The sequence below is a fragment of the Oryzias latipes genome, chromosome 14, assembly GCF_053564925.1.
Source record: "Oryzias latipes strain Hd-rR chromosome 14, Olatipes_Hd-rR_3.1".
In the NCBI taxonomy this organism is placed as follows: Eukaryota; Metazoa; Chordata; class Actinopteri; order Beloniformes; family Adrianichthyidae; genus Oryzias; species Oryzias latipes.
This window is the reverse complement of record NC_136250.1, coordinates 16,254,533-16,269,696: the sequence shown is the minus strand read 5'-3', so window position 1 is coordinate 16,269,696 and position 15,164 is coordinate 16,254,533. Positions and strand designations below refer to the sequence as shown.

Here is a 15,164-nt window from a genome sequence, read left to right as displayed (position 1 = left end):
CTCCTAATTTTCTTGATTTACTAGCCCAAGTTAGATGTTACTTACATTCCATTTCCCCCAGTACAAACAAAAAAGCTATTAAAACGTATCACCTTGCTCAGCTGTATAATTTAGTGTAAGTTTATTTTTTTGCTTGCATATCCCCTGGCGTTTATTTTGAACATTTGATGTACAGCTTATTGTTCCTTGTTCTTTTGCTGTATGTCACTTTTGTTCTGCATCAATAAAAAAAAAAAAAAAAAAATTTCCGGGTTGGCTCCATAACTTCCGCTTAGCGACGCATGCTCAGTCTCACTGCGTTTTACGTCTTTGATGTGGACCGGCATTTTCCCACAACACACTGCAGCAGCTTACACCAACGACGAAAATGGCGGACAACTGTTCTTCGGTAGGTTATGGAAACGTATATTATTGTTTTTAAAAATAACAGCTACTATTGGATACTAACATCTGCTGTTTTATCAACAGGTCGAAATTGTGGAAGGCTGTCGCCTCCCCGTTCTTCGTAAAAACCAGGAACATGAGGATGAGTGGCGTAAGTACTTTTCGTTCGTGCTTAGAGCTAAGCTAATGCTAACTAACAAACAAATATGACGGCCTTCAAAAAAACCTTAAAAACAAATTCAGATAAAATGCAGTGACTGCTATGGTAGAAACTGTTCGTTTAGGTCTAAATTGCTTTGTTACTTCTTTATTTGTGTTTTTGGGCTGGAAATCATTTAGTCGCAATGTTTAAACACTAGAAATTTAGATAAGTCTGAATTACATTTTGCTTTTCAAAAGCCCTACATTTTAAATTACGAATTTAAAAAAAGGTTGAGTTTCATACGCAAGGATTGTATAAATTGTGATAATTCACTGCTGTCCAGTACAGTTCATCATGTAGACATGAGAGCTGAAGTTAAAGATGACAATGTTTTTTCTTAAAAGAGCATAAGTTCATCTAGTTTGTTGAATTCCTGAGGTAGTTCCAAGCTATTTAAATCAAAGTACTAGCTTTGTTACACATCATCAGTGTGATTAAAGTAAGCAATACCCATTTTTATCTTGGCGCTAAAAAGCAAAACCACTCTTGCACTAATTATAACTGTGAATGTTCATTTTCCACTTGAATTAAGATAAAATAGCTGTGTGTTTACTTTGTAAATAGTATTTATAATTTCTTTTCTACTTGTGCAGCTTTGGCTGAGATCCTGAGTTTGAAGGAGGTTTCTGGAAGAAAGCTGTTCTATGTTCACTACATTGACTGTGAGTAAAGCAAAGTTCATCTTTCCTGTTTCACTATCATTAAAGAAAGCTTAGACTTTTCATTCATGTCATTGTTTCAGAAAAAACAAAAGTGATTCCAAACACATAAAGAACGTTCTAGTTTCGGTCGTGTTTCATATGGACGGAAAAAAATAATCTTTTCATAACAGTTGGTCTTTTAGTTGGTAATGTAAAATTGTGTGTGTCTGCAGTCAACAAGCGCTTGGATGAATGGGTCACAGCAGACAGGCTGGACATGAAGAAGCTCCAGTTTCCCAAAAAAGAAGCAAAAACACCCACAAAGAATGGACTGTCAGGCTCGCGTCCTAGCTCACCAGAAAGAGCAGAAAGAGAAGTAGTACCAGTAAGTTTACCCTTGAAGATTCATAATAAAGCATTAGTAAACTACATTTAAATGTTTACGGCAGTTCCCCAACAGTACTGTTGGAAAACAGTTGGTTGTGAAAGACTATTTTCATTGACTGCTTAGTTTCCATCTTATTGAAGTTGAGTTTTTTTTTGATAAAAAATTGAATCTACAGGTTTTTTTTCCAGTCACAAAAACAAAACATACTTGCATACTTGCCAGGCTTGTTTTTAGGACCTTTTTTTTTTTTATCATAATCTGTTTCTGTTTTATGAGTGTTGTCAAGCACTACATATATATAGTGTATATATATAGTTATATATAGTTGGAAAGTTTTGTCTGTATGCTGTTAAGTCTGGTTTTCTTTTGAAAATGTGTCTTTGCTCACTATTTCAAGGGCCACACACAATCACAACAAAAGCATGAACGGCAAAAGCATGAATGGCATCTCTGGGTTTTTTGTAAGTCAGTTGGTAAAGCAGCTTCTGCAGTCTCCTGCTCATTCTGTCTGATGAAAAACAGACAGACCAGGTTTATGTCGACACTCAGCAATGTCGGTCATCTGCAACATATTTGGGTTAGGTGTTTTGCAGACAAAATCCTTCTTGAACAGCATGCATTGACAATAGTTGCTGCCCTGTTTCTCTTCTAAATGACACAGGCTATAAACTTAAGTAGATTAGAATTCTTCCTTTAGCTTCAAAGCAGAGAAACAAAATGGTTAAAAATCAAATTCAACAAAGCAAATGTTCAAGATTTATTTGATGCTTTACTCAAGATGCCTCTGATACAAATATAACTAAAATTGGAATAAAATGATATTGTTGAATCAATTGTTACTTAAAAAAATGAATAGTTCTCATAATTAAATGGATAAATAACGCCCCGTAGAGTTGATATTGACTCTCTCCTTAAAACTCAACCCTCACACTTTATTTGAGCTGTGGACTCTCTTTAAAGTTTGAAATTTTGCCAGTTAAAGTTTAATGTTATTATAATTTCAGGGGGGGGTTGTCTCTAAATTACCTAAATCACTGCGCTGTCTGCTTTCTCTTCAAACTGTGCTCTGTGAGGTGACTGCATAACAGTGAGGATTCATGTTTCAGTCCATGTTTCAGACTTATTTTCTAGAACCAAAGTATGGTGGCACCGGAGAGCTATCCCTAAAACTGAGACTCAGTTTGGTCAAAGTTGTCTGTCTGAGAGCACAAGGAGTAGCAAACAGATGTTGGGGCTGACGGGGCAAAATGCAACAGCACAGCACTCTGCAATATTCATGTTAATTACTATAATATTTTATAATTTATTCATGTAAATGCTGTGCCTAAAAAAGAACATATTTTAATATTCTTTACTGTTTTATTTCCTGAATAAGTTATTAAACTGCTGAAGCAGTGTGTGGAAAAACTTGGTAAGACCATAACTTTCTAGAAATGAGAAGAATCTTTAAGTAGCAGCCAGTTTGGGTTTGCTTGAGCATCTGGTTACCAACAGGTGTTTGTTTTTGTTAGAAAACATCAGGAAGCTTAACCCTTATCTCAGAGTTTAAGGACCTCATTTAGGATTTTTCATCCCAAAAAATGTTTGTTACAAAGCAATCTTTTTAATAAGGAACACTGCAGTGTATTATTGTTTAAATGCACTATTCCATTGTTCACAAAAACACTATAAAGAGTAAATCAAACCCCAAATTCCTGCTAGACGGCTGCGAAGAATTGAGCATTCAGGTTTTTGGCATTTATATCAGTCAGGCTGAGAATTTCTGATTTATCCTTTTAAACTTGAATTAATAAGACCACGATTAGAATCCATCTATGATTTGGTTTAGCAATGTTTCATCTTTGAGATTTGCAGCTGACCTCTTTATTTTTCTTGGCCATGAAAAAGTTTGTCCAATAATTATGGCGTCTGAAACAAAGTAATTGGGAAATTTGCTTTATTTTTTACACACGCTGCTCTTAACCTTTTTTAAAAAAAACTGGATTAGGTAGCAAACTAGTGATCCAAGAAATGCTGTTAATCTGTGGAAAAGAAAAAGTAAATCAAAGTTTTCAATTTTTCCACACACTGCCTTTTGTGTTTTTGTTTCATTGAAATGAATGATGATCTCCTGGTTTACTTTATGTAAAATTGTATTAACTATAAAATCTCTATTCTTCAGTCTTTCTTGCTCCTTAAATGTGTAATTAACTAAGCCCTTAAAGCTGACTGGGACTACTTTCTTTTTCACTACTGAGACAAAAATCCCATATTATTGGTCCTTGAACCCAAAGTCTCAGTATTTTTCTGTTTATATGTCAAATGTGGATCTTTTGTATCATGTAATGACACCCCGCTGTCAGCCCTTAACACATGTCTGCTTTTCTCCTGTGAGGTGAGTGAGAAGAAAGATACAAACAATGACACAGCTTTGCAGAAGAAACAGGTAATATAACACCAGACATAATTGTTTTTAAAAAGAAACAATGTCTAATTTTTTCAAATTGTTTTAAAGAAGCTTGTTATATGTTGCTTAGCCCGGTTGATTTAATGAAACTCTGAAACACAAGCGGCATTTATAAACCAATCAAGAGACTTATTAATTTGCTATTAATTCTGTTCCAATCATGAAGTCGAAGTCTGTTCGTGAGCCGAAATATCAACCTGCGGCTGAATCCTGCATGTCATTAACCCCGTGTCAGTTAATGCCCTTATCTTCCTTTGTGTTCAATTCAGAGGAAGACTCTAGATCTCAACCTCCAATCTGCCACAGCTCCTTCCAGAGGCAAAACCCTCCCCACGCCGGTACAAGTAGAATTTACCCATTCTGAGACCTAATTAGAACTGTTATCATACTAGCTTGACTGTATCGCTCTTTAGCTCAGGTTAGAAGTGCAGCTGAGTCAGAAGAAGAAAGTCGTGGCGCTACAGAAAAAGGTCAAGATGCAGGGATTTAGTAACAAGTTGGTTGTTACATTTTTTGGGGGGGTTTTGCTTATCAACACAGCTTATAATCTGTCAAAGAAGTATGTAGTCTGTTCAAGTTTCAATAATTTTAGATATTGAATGCAATATATAGAATCCTTCTAACTGCATAGAGGATAAGAGCACAATTCTGTCGGTAGTAAAGTCATAAGGAGTGAATAAAACATTTGGATAATTTTCCTTTGCTTGTGCAGGATTTTCAGGGGTTAAAGTAAAAAAAAAAATGTCCTGGTCAAATGTTTATCTATTTTTCCCCCATTTTAAAAGGATTTGTAATGATGTATATTTGCTGCAGAAGAGGAAAGAGGTGGTTCCCCTGGTGACTCCGGTACCACCCGCCACCCCTGTGCCCGCCCTGCCGAGCTCAACTGAAACCTCCCAGGCGGCTGTTTTCCCTGTCGTAAGAGAGCCCCCCCCCTTCAAGGCGCGGGAAGACCTTGAGCCGATTCCCACAGTCACAACGGTGGAGCAAATCTTCTTTTCTTAAATCATCATGAACTTCTCTTCTAGGTTTTACAGTTTTAGGAATAAGCAGCTGTTTGTCTTCTTTTGGCTGTAGAACGGCACCGCCCGGCGTCTAATACCCCCTCAGCCTGGTAGAAAGAGGAAAGCTAACTGTGGGGGTCCTGATGAGGTATGTAGCAGCTCGATTTTTAGAAGATTTTAAAAACTCGTCAAAGTGCAAAGGTTTCATTTTGTTACTTGCATTAAGATTCTGCCACCATGTGTTCTCTAGATGATAAAGGTGTTGCAGTATAACAAGCCTCAAAGTGCCGCCGTCTTTCTACCCCCACCAGAGGTCTGTTCATTTACCTGTTATTGCTAATTTATTGTGTATTGAAGTCCAAAATCAGCTGTTTATATTGCTCGAATAAATGATTGACTCTGGTTAATGTTGATCCAATTTTGTTCTCGGTTGGTAAAATCAATATCTATGATTGATCTTTACAAAACAGAATCTTGTTTAGTATAACCCTGTGAAACCGTTTTGTAACTTGGTTTTAAGGATCAGCTGGGACTAACGGCCACTGTCTTCGTTTAGGACTCCCAAGACAGTTCTGATGGTATACCGACAGCACCCCGCATGACCGGCAGCCTGGTGTCAGATCGCAGTCACGATGACATCATCACCCGCATGAAAAACATCGAGTGCATCGAGTTAGGCCGGCACAGGCTCAAGCCGTGGTACTTTTCGCCGTACCCACAGGAGCTGACCACTCTGCCCATTCTCTACCTCTGTGAATTCTGCCTCAAGTACCTGAAAAGCCTCAAGTGTCTCCAGAGGCATCTGGTGAGATTTTTGGGGCTTTTTTTGCTTCTCACCTTTCCTGCCCTCTACTGTTTCACTGCATTAACAAAGCAAACAGTTCCTAAAAAGAATAAAAAGTGCTGCCCTCTTCTTACTACCAAGTATTTGTGAAAAAAACATTCACGTCATTAAATCAACACTTCTGTGAGGCACAGTGAACTTAAACTGACAAAAATGAAGTGCTGTGCAATGAAAAAAACAAATTACTATTCTCGTGATTTTACACTGCGAACCCGTCTAAAGACTCAGTGACATATTATTAAGGTGTGTTCTTATATATTGACAAAATACGAAAAGCATTTCCCGTTCAACAATGCAGTGAGCATCAGTTGCATTAATTTTGCAATAATAATTTATCATCCACATGGTGCAGGTGAGGATAAGGGAGACTGACTGAGAGAAATGAGCAGCTCAGAAAAATTCAGGCTCTGCAGGAACCTGTGATGCTCCTTTTTTTCTTTTTTAAATTGCATCTTTTTTTCCATAATTCAGTTAAAATAAAAACCCAAAAAATGGTTCTGTTACTTTCGAAAGTAACATATCAGCACAGATAAAACCCAAACGGCACCCATCCCTAAATTTGTGTCCCCTTTAAGACAAATATAAACTGAGACCATAGTCATACATGACATAAAATGTTTACTAGAGTCTGCTGGCATCTGCAGGCGGTCTCCCATCCTGCTTGACTGTTTTCCATCTTCATCCCACAAAAATCGGTCAAATGAGACGCTCGAGTTTGGAGTTTCTCTGTAGTGTCAGCCAACAGCAAAGCATGTGTACCATGATGAGATTTGATGGCTATTTCTCTACACCAAAGTCGCCGGTTTTACCCGTCGGATGCCTCAAAGTAATGTGTGCTACTCCCCAAATGGCAGATAGCAGCACCTGTTGGACGTCACTGCAAAGGATTTATTGGTTTTCCTTCCGGTTAAACTTCACGTTTGTTTGACAAACTCCTGCTCTTGTCAGGAATCCTCATTAACGTTGAGTGTTGAGCATTTCACATAATCCTACCATAACTCTGGTATGATCGGGTAAACGAGGGACCGTTGAGTCTTCTGGCGTTGTTTTACTCGGCTCACATTGTGTGTTTTTTCCTTGTTGTTTTTAGACTAAATGTAATCTGAGACATCCTCCAGGCAATGAAATCTACCGCAAAGGAACCATATCCTTCTTTGAGATTGATGGCAGAAAAAACAAAGTAAGTAATGGAAGCACTTTCCCTCTAATCCTTTTTGTTGTATATTTTTAATGTATGGGTGTCCTTTTACCTTTCAGAATTATTCCCAGAACCTGTGCTTACTTGCAAAGTGTTTCCTAGACCACAAGACGTTATACTACGACACTGATCCTTTCCTCTTTTATGTGATGACGGAGTACGACTCCAAAGGCTTCCACATAGTGGGATACTTCTCTAAGGTATAAGAAGAACATGTTTTCAAATGAGATCTTTTTAAATAGTTATTGCTCCTCCAGGAGGTTAAAAATGAAAAACCATGATTTTAATCTCTTTTTTTTTTTTTTTTTTTTTTTGTAGGAAAAAGAATCAACTGAAGATTATAATGTTGCTTGTATCCTCACCTTACCTCCCTACCAAAGGAGAGGCTATGGCAAACTGCTCATCGAGTTCAGTAAGTGAATATCCTAAAGTTGTTTTAGGTTCAGAAGCTTTTTGTTTTTCTATTTATTGTATTTGGTACCAATGTTTCCTGCTTTCATCAGGTTATGAGCTGTCCAAGGTGGAGGGGAAGACGGGAACTCCAGAGAAACCTCTTTCTGATCTCGGTCTTCTGTCGTATCGTTCCTACTGGTCCCAAACAATCCTTGAAATTCTGATGGACTTGAAACCTGATAACGGAGAAAGACCTCAGATTACCATCAAGTAGGACGCCTTTAATTTGTTTAACAAGAATAGTTCAACAGATTTCTTAAAGGCTGTTTTGTTTTTTTATTGTACAGTGAGATCAGTGAGATAACGAGTGTCAAGAAAGAAGATGTCATCTCAACACTTCAGTACCTCAACTTAATCAACTATTACAAGGTAAAACTTCATTTAGTGTCTTTTGTTTACCATATTTAATTATGAAATGTTGAGCTTTTACTCCTGAAATGTCAGTAAGAGTTTGGAATGAACCTTTTCTTGTAGGGACAGTACATTCTGACCCTTTCAGAGGAAATAGTGGATGGACACGAGAAAGCGATGCAGAAGAGGCACCTGCGCATCGATCCCAAATGCCTGCACTTTACTCCAAAGGACTGGAGCAAACGGGGGAAGTGGTAGCAGATGGTTGTTGGTCAGTTTTCTCAAAACTCTTCTGAAAGGATGACGGCAATCGGGAAGCTACGTTCTTATCCAGCTGTAATTACCCTGTTTTGTCCTCCAGGATTTCATTTCCAAACAAAAACTTGACACTTGGTTAAGTTGAAGCTCGTATTGAGAGAACTCTGATTACATAATGTGAATTATTGAAGGTTGTAATCTTAAAGCACACCCTACACTGTTTGAAAAAAGTTCAGAGTAAAACAGAGCAGTAAAAGGAATATAAAGAGTCTGTTTGACGTTCCATTCTTTAAACTGAACATTTGAGAAGTTTCCTTTACTTAGTTTCAGATTTAAGTTATTTATTCATTGTGGTAGTTGTTGCTAACACTTTTTTTCCACATGCAAAGTTATTTTTTTACTGGCATGCTAAACTTCCAGAGGCATATTTAACTTAAGTTTTTTATAATTTATATTATCTCTTTTTTACAGAAAAAATAGTTTTTTCTTTTAGGAAACAATCCTTGAACAACTTTATAAAATCTTGAGTGAGTCCTTTTGTGTTCTTGCATCAGAATTTGTCTGTATTGACTTTCTGTCACGTCAATATGTTGGGTAAATAAAAATGAAGTGCTAACTTTATTTTTAATTACGCTAACTTTCTCAAAGTAATGGCTGTACACAGTGTATACATGTAGAATGGATAACCTTTAGAGGTGTTGAAATGATCGGGACATCGCACATTCAAGTTTCAGACTTTGTTTGCCAACCACATCAGAAATTCTAGATTTTTGTACCTCAAGTGTTTTTTTTTTTATTGAAACTAGTCCCAACTTTAATTTCGCTATGTGAACATGTGATTGTACATACTGAAGTCAGAAGCCATGCTGAACTGTTAGAATAATGTAAATACAGTGTTGTACAGTGTGAATGTACAGTGTTTTTTTACTTTGTTATTTAACAACCTGCAAATCAGCAGAAAAAAGCAGAAATATCTTATTTGTGTTTTATGTTTACATAAAAAAAAACCTGCAGAAAGAAATGACTGACTGACGTTTTTGAAGCAGGCCGCTGAGAAACACCGGAAATATCAAAGTGCTAAGAATGTTTTCACTATAGAATGACTGACTGACCCTCATAATCACTATGATATGCATTTTTTTAAAGTTAACAATTTCCTTTAAATACCTAAATTATTTTTTTTAAAGTGTCATTTCTGAAAACAAAAACAATTTATTTAAAATCAAATTTTTTTCTCCAAATTGTGGATGTGATTTTTAATATATATATAATTGCCAAAATAACTTTATCCAGTTAGTTTTAACTAACTGAACTCATGGGGAGCCAGTTGCATTTAATTTTTGTCTTGCTAATGATGCAAACAACCTCTAATTTAGTGATGTGCAATAATCCAGAAATGGCAACATTTTACCTTACAGTTTTGTGTAATTTGAGCTCAAGTGACCTTATTGCACATAATACAATATCCTAATGGGTAACATTTTTTTACTGATGTAGAATGTTATCTAAAATGCAGCAGATTTTTACCTGCACATAAATCTAAATTGGATTGTATTTTGAAAATTGTCATATTGTCCTGGTAAAGCATGAATCACTGTCTTGCAACAGATGGGAACATTTGAAAACCCAAAGTAAAATCCTTGTAAGGACTTGAGTTTTTGCAAACCTATGGTGAAATTCCTAATTGAAAAAGCTGGTCCAGACAATCTTTTCACTTCTTAATTAACTGCTTTTAATTGAGTCCTCAAAATAGTTCCAAGTAAAACACTAGTGACTCAAGAGAAAAAACAATGTTTTTTCACTGAATTTCTGTGTCCAAAATCTCCCTCTAAAGAACTCCTGGGGGAATTTTCTTCACTCTCAAACTCTGCTTTTCTGATTCTTCTGTTTACCAATCCATGGTTGTGAAAACTTGAAAGTAAAACGGTAAGCAAAAACCCCAAGCTTTTGTAAAATTTGAAGTTTGCGTCCAACTTATTTACATACACCTCAATTCCTTTTAATTTAATAAAAATGCAATCAAATTAGCATATAAAGTAGCATCTGAGAAAAACAAGACATCTGCAATCATCCTGGAAAAGGCCACACCCAATTAATTCAACTTACCGTAAGTCATTTAAATCTCAGCCTTTTTCTGTCTCTTCTGGTGTACCCCAAGGTTCTGTCCTTGGTCCTCTTTTCATTACTTACCTACTACCACTTGGAAATATTTTCTGTAAATTTAATATAAAGTTTTATTGTCTGCAGATGACACCCAGCTCTACGTATCTGGTAAACCTGATTCCTCTCGTCCACCTTCCCCCCTCTCCTCCAGTCTGAAGAGTTACTTATTGTCAGTTCCAAATCCACCCTCTCCAAAGTTTCAAGTTTTACCCTTTTTTATTGACTCATCAGTTTCGCCCTCCCTGCAGGTGAAGACTCTGGGTGTCATCCTGGATAGCTCAAGATCTTTTAGATCTCATACTAATATCATTGCTCGGTCTGCCCATTTTCACTCATGTAACATTAATTGCCTTTGCCCCTCCCTTACTGCCCGCTCTGCTTCTATTCTGGTTCACAGTCTGGTCACTTCCCGTTTAGATTATTGTACCGTAATTCTCTTCTCTTTAGTCTCCCTTTAGAACCCTCAATAAGCTCCCACTGGTCCAGAGCTCAGCTGCCCGCATCATCTCCAGAACCCCATCCTTTAGTCATTTCACCCCAGTTCTCCACCAGCTGCACTGGTTCTCCATAATCCCAGAATCAAATTCAAACTCCCCCTGTTCACCTTTAAGTCCCTCCATAACCTGGCTTCTCCTTTTTTTCTGACCTACTACACATCAAAACTCCCTCTCGTTCTTTTTGGTCCTCCTCTTCTGTCCAGATTTCTGTTTCCTCTGCCCGAGTTGCTTCTGGAATTCACTCCTCCTGACCTCTGTTACAAACTCCTAACCAATTTTCCAATCTAAATTCAAAACCCATCTTATTAATTCTGTTTTTTTCACTGATTCCCCTTTGATTTTCTGTCAGCTACTATTTATTTTGTTTTTATTGAATATTTTTGTGAACTTACTGGCCTATGTTTTGTACAATGTCCTTGAGTTTTTTCAAAGCTTTTAAATAAAATGCATTTTTTAGTATTATGGCTAATCTAGTCCCTCTTTTGTCCAGCAGGGGGCAGTATTACAGAAGTTGACGTTTCACAATGAGGCAGATGAAAGTCTGGCCTGAAACATTCCTGTTCACTACAGAATGCAGTGGGTTGCTCACACAAGAAGAGCTGTTGTAGTTCATGAACAAAATGCTGCAATGCTGAAAGTATGAACCAGAGCTGAGGAAGGAGGAGTGACCCAGCTGCAGAAGCAAGATCGTTTTCTGTCTGACCGCAATGTAGGTAAAGAGTTGAAGCACCAACTTGCCTTGCATTTGACCTTAAGATCTTTATGTTTTTAGTGCAAAACCTCATGACCTTCTAAAAGAGACCACTTGCATTTTCTGTTTTTACTACACAGTCCATACCAGGACAAAAAGCAATGTCCCACCAGGCTAATATCTTAACAGTATGATATTTTGTTTTTCTCTTTTTTGAAAATATCATAGGTGTCAGATATTTAAACACACAATGCTTTATTTCAAAGTAATCTTAGCAAATAAAAAAAAAACCTCTGTCTGTTAAACTGTAACAGTTTGCAGCTCTGTGGCCCAGAACAAATTTCCTCTTTGAGGACAAAGCTTGCCTTACCTTACCTTAATCACAATAAGTTTATTGTACATTGAAAATATATTTAATTAAGAAAGTGGAAAAAATTTTAGGCCCCTTGCTGAGCTCATAGTGAAACTATCAACATTCACGGCAGTTTAGCTATTCAATATTTTAGTAAGGATTAGACTTTTTTTCTGCATAATAAAAGAAAATTTAGAGAAAACTGTTCAAACGTATATTTCAAAAATGAAGATTTACATAAAACAGAATAGAACTTTAAATGTTCACCAAATACAACTAACCCCTAGAACCCCGAGTTTATTTCCAGCCATAAAAAACTGTTTTTGCTTTCAAGTAATGCTAAATTAGGGTACCGGTAATTTGGGAGCAGAAATGGTTTGATGTACATTTGCTTCAATAGGCATCAGGGGGGTAAAAATATTGCATTTTTAATAAGAATGTGGTTGAATGCAGCAAATTACAACTATTTGATAATCAGTGTGGGATCATCTGCAAATGACTTCTGCAGTTTATAGGGTCAGATTTATAATCTAGTGTTAAAAGTTTTCTATTGTTTAGTTAATCACAACCAAGATTGTGTTAAAGTGCCACACAAAAAACAAGAAACATCAGTCAATGCAGTTTTATTAACAGCGTATGATCCAATTGGGTCTAGATCATCCCAAAAGAAAACAAATTCTTCTAAATAATATTTTTAAAAATGTTGTCATTATATCACCAACCCATTCAGAGTTTTTCAATTGAGTAACAATGAAGAGCAGTCTTTAAATACCGTGGATCAGAAAAGAATTTAGTCAGCCATTAATCGTGCAAGTTCTCCCACTTCAAAAGTTAAGAGAGGCCTGTAATTTTCCTCACAGGTACCATAGGACATTCTCCCAATCCTCTTCTGGATCATCCAAATGCTCTCTAGCAAACTTTAGACTGTCCCGCACACTGGCTTTAGCACGTCTGGCACTGCAGGATTTGAGCCGCTGGCGGCGTAGTGTGTTACTGATGGTAGCATGTCTCTGCAGGTCATTCACTAGGTCCACTCCATGTGGTTCTGGGATTTTGCTCACCATTCTTGTGATCATTTTGACCCCACGGGGTGAGATCTTGAATCCCAGATGGAGGGAGATTATCAGTGGTCTTGGATGTCTTCCATTTTATAATAATTGCTTCCACAGTTGATTTCTTCACACCAAGCTTCTTACCTATTGCAGATTCAGTCTTCCCAGCCTGGAGCAGGTCAACAATTTTGTTCCTGGTGTCTTTAGACAGCTCTTTGGTCTTAGCCAAAGTAGAGTTTGTAGTGTGACTGTTTGAGGTTGTGGACAGATGTCTTTTGTATAAATAACCAGTCCAAACAGGTGCCATTAATACAAGTAATGAGTGGAGGACAGAGGACCTTCTTACAGAACAAGTTACAGGTCTGTGAGAGCCAAACATCTTGCTTGTTTGTAGGTGACCAAATACTTATTTTCCATCATAATTTACAAAAAAATTCTTTAAAAATCCGACAATGTGAATTTCTGGATTTTTAAAAAAATCATTTAATCTCTCATAGTTGAGGTATATCTATGATGAAAATTACAGGCCTCTCTCATCTTTTTAAGTGGGAGAACTTGCACAATTGGTGACTGATTCAATACCTTTTTGCCCCACTGTAAAAGAATAGGAAGGAATCTACCACTGTTTGGAATCACAGAGGACAAGGAGAGACAGGAGACCCCAAACACTGGAGCATCTTTAAAACGGTAGCGTAACTGAAGGTGAGGCTCAGGATCTATCATAACTGCATCATCAAATAATGAAGAGTTTCTTATTTGAAGATGGAGATGGTTCCTGCCTCCCAAACTGAAGCAGGGAGTTGGGTCCTCAAAAGAGGAACTTTGATCAAATTCTAAAAATTCGAGGAATAACCAGTAAACTTGAGCAGTCCCGTGACCCCAAAAGGGATTGACTGGGTTCTGAAGATGAATGGATTTGAATCTGAAATAAAATTATCTTATAGATAAAATTACCAAACTCTCGGTAAAATATTTCTTGATGACTTAACTTGATATCTATACGTGACCAGTGTAGAATCATTGAGTAACCTTTAAATGCCATAGATAACACAATTATTGTTTTTCCTTGGTCTGGTAGTGTTTACGAGAAGACGGTAAAACTTGTTTCTGTTGCTGACATCACAAAAAGCCACATGGTGGCGCTGCAGCACTGATTTTGACAAGCTGTTTTCCTGCTGGAAACAAAAGTTTAGTTAATTCAAACTGTCATTAATCATCTCCAGAGACCAAACATTTATATAAAAGGGATTTCAGTCATGTGAAATATAGACTGGTAATCTGAAAGATTAGGCCAGATTAAATGTGTTTATTGTGTTGTTATTGGTTCAGTGCTATATGTGGGAGACTCTGAACTGTCAAAGTAAAATTAGAATGAGAACGTAACCTAAATTGTTGTTTATTCACTGAGTAGATAAAAACATATAGAGGAAGCAGTCCCTATAGAAAATAAATCTGTAATATTAACCAAAATTAAGAGGTTTGCTTGTCTTTGACCGTCTTAAGTGCAATCAGCTTTTGCGTCTGTTTTTATTTTCCTTATCTCTGAAAAACACGCACATTACCAATGAGGAGGCCTCTCCTCCTCCTCCTCCTCCTCTTTGCCCCCAACCCACACCAGGTTTGCTGACCTTGTAACTCACATAACCATATGGTACGGCCGGGTCGAGGCTCCACGCTGTAATTAGGAGGAAGGCTCCTGGCCCTCCAAGAGGGGCTGAGCAGCAGAGTTCAATCTGCTCCATCCTGAGCATCACTCATGGACTCTCAGGTATGTGCAGCTCGGAGGCTGAAGGGAGACGAGGAAAACGGCTTGCTGTCATTCTCCTGGGGCTGATCTCAGACTGCAAAGACTTGATGCTTTGTGGACAGACAGAGGACATTGACGTATGACCCCACTGCCAGGCTGTTTTCGTCTCTGCCCTAAAGTGTTTGTATCTTTATCTTTCTTGGGCAGAAACAGATATTTCTAAACTGAATGGAGGCTTTGGGTGTCGGCGTTTGTGCTGGTTTGGGTTTTAGTGAAGGGAAGGTGAAGGGATTCCACTGCTAACCTGTGAAATGAACCGTTTGACTATAAAAGTGGTGAAATTCCCTCTGGCAGCTAGTAAAGTCTCTAAAGTGTCACAGAGAGATCTCCTCTGCTGCCTAAGCCTCCCTTCTGAAAAGGAGACAAGGGGGCGGGGGTGATGTGGTGCAAGAGAGAGAGAGAGAGAGGGAGGGGAGGAGGAGGAGGAGGAGGA

The 15,164-nt window shown here is 37.6% G+C and overlaps 1 protein-coding gene across 13 annotated transcripts; it reads left to right on the top strand.

Annotated features, from left to right (window-relative positions):
• Window positions 1-262: 262 nt before the first annotated feature.
• Window positions 263-9,190, top strand: LOC101161500 (histone acetyltransferase KAT5). 13 transcript variants are annotated; one of them, XM_023962481.2, is made up of 17 exons: window positions 263-388; window positions 469-535; window positions 1,180-1,248; window positions 1,461-1,612; window positions 3,990-4,040; window positions 4,331-4,399; window positions 4,475-4,531; window positions 4,875-5,042; window positions 5,139-5,213; window positions 5,316-5,378; window positions 5,622-5,870; window positions 7,000-7,089; window positions 7,167-7,307; window positions 7,426-7,519; window positions 7,611-7,770; window positions 7,848-7,929; window positions 8,035-9,190. In XM_023962481.2, exons 1-17 carry the CDS (start codon window positions 368-370, stop codon window positions 8,167-8,169), a joined length of 1,743 nt encoding a protein of 580 aa, XP_023818249.1. In that variant the 5' UTR covers window positions 263-367; the 3' UTR covers window positions 8,170-9,190. The 13 variants fall into 13 exon arrangements, with proteins under 13 accessions (XP_023818249.1, XP_023818248.1, XP_078786694.1 ...); XM_023962480.2 differs by having other exon boundaries at window positions 4,331-4,405; XM_078930568.1 differs by lacking the exon at window positions 3,990-4,040.
• Window positions 9,191-15,164: the final 5,974 nt, after the last annotated feature.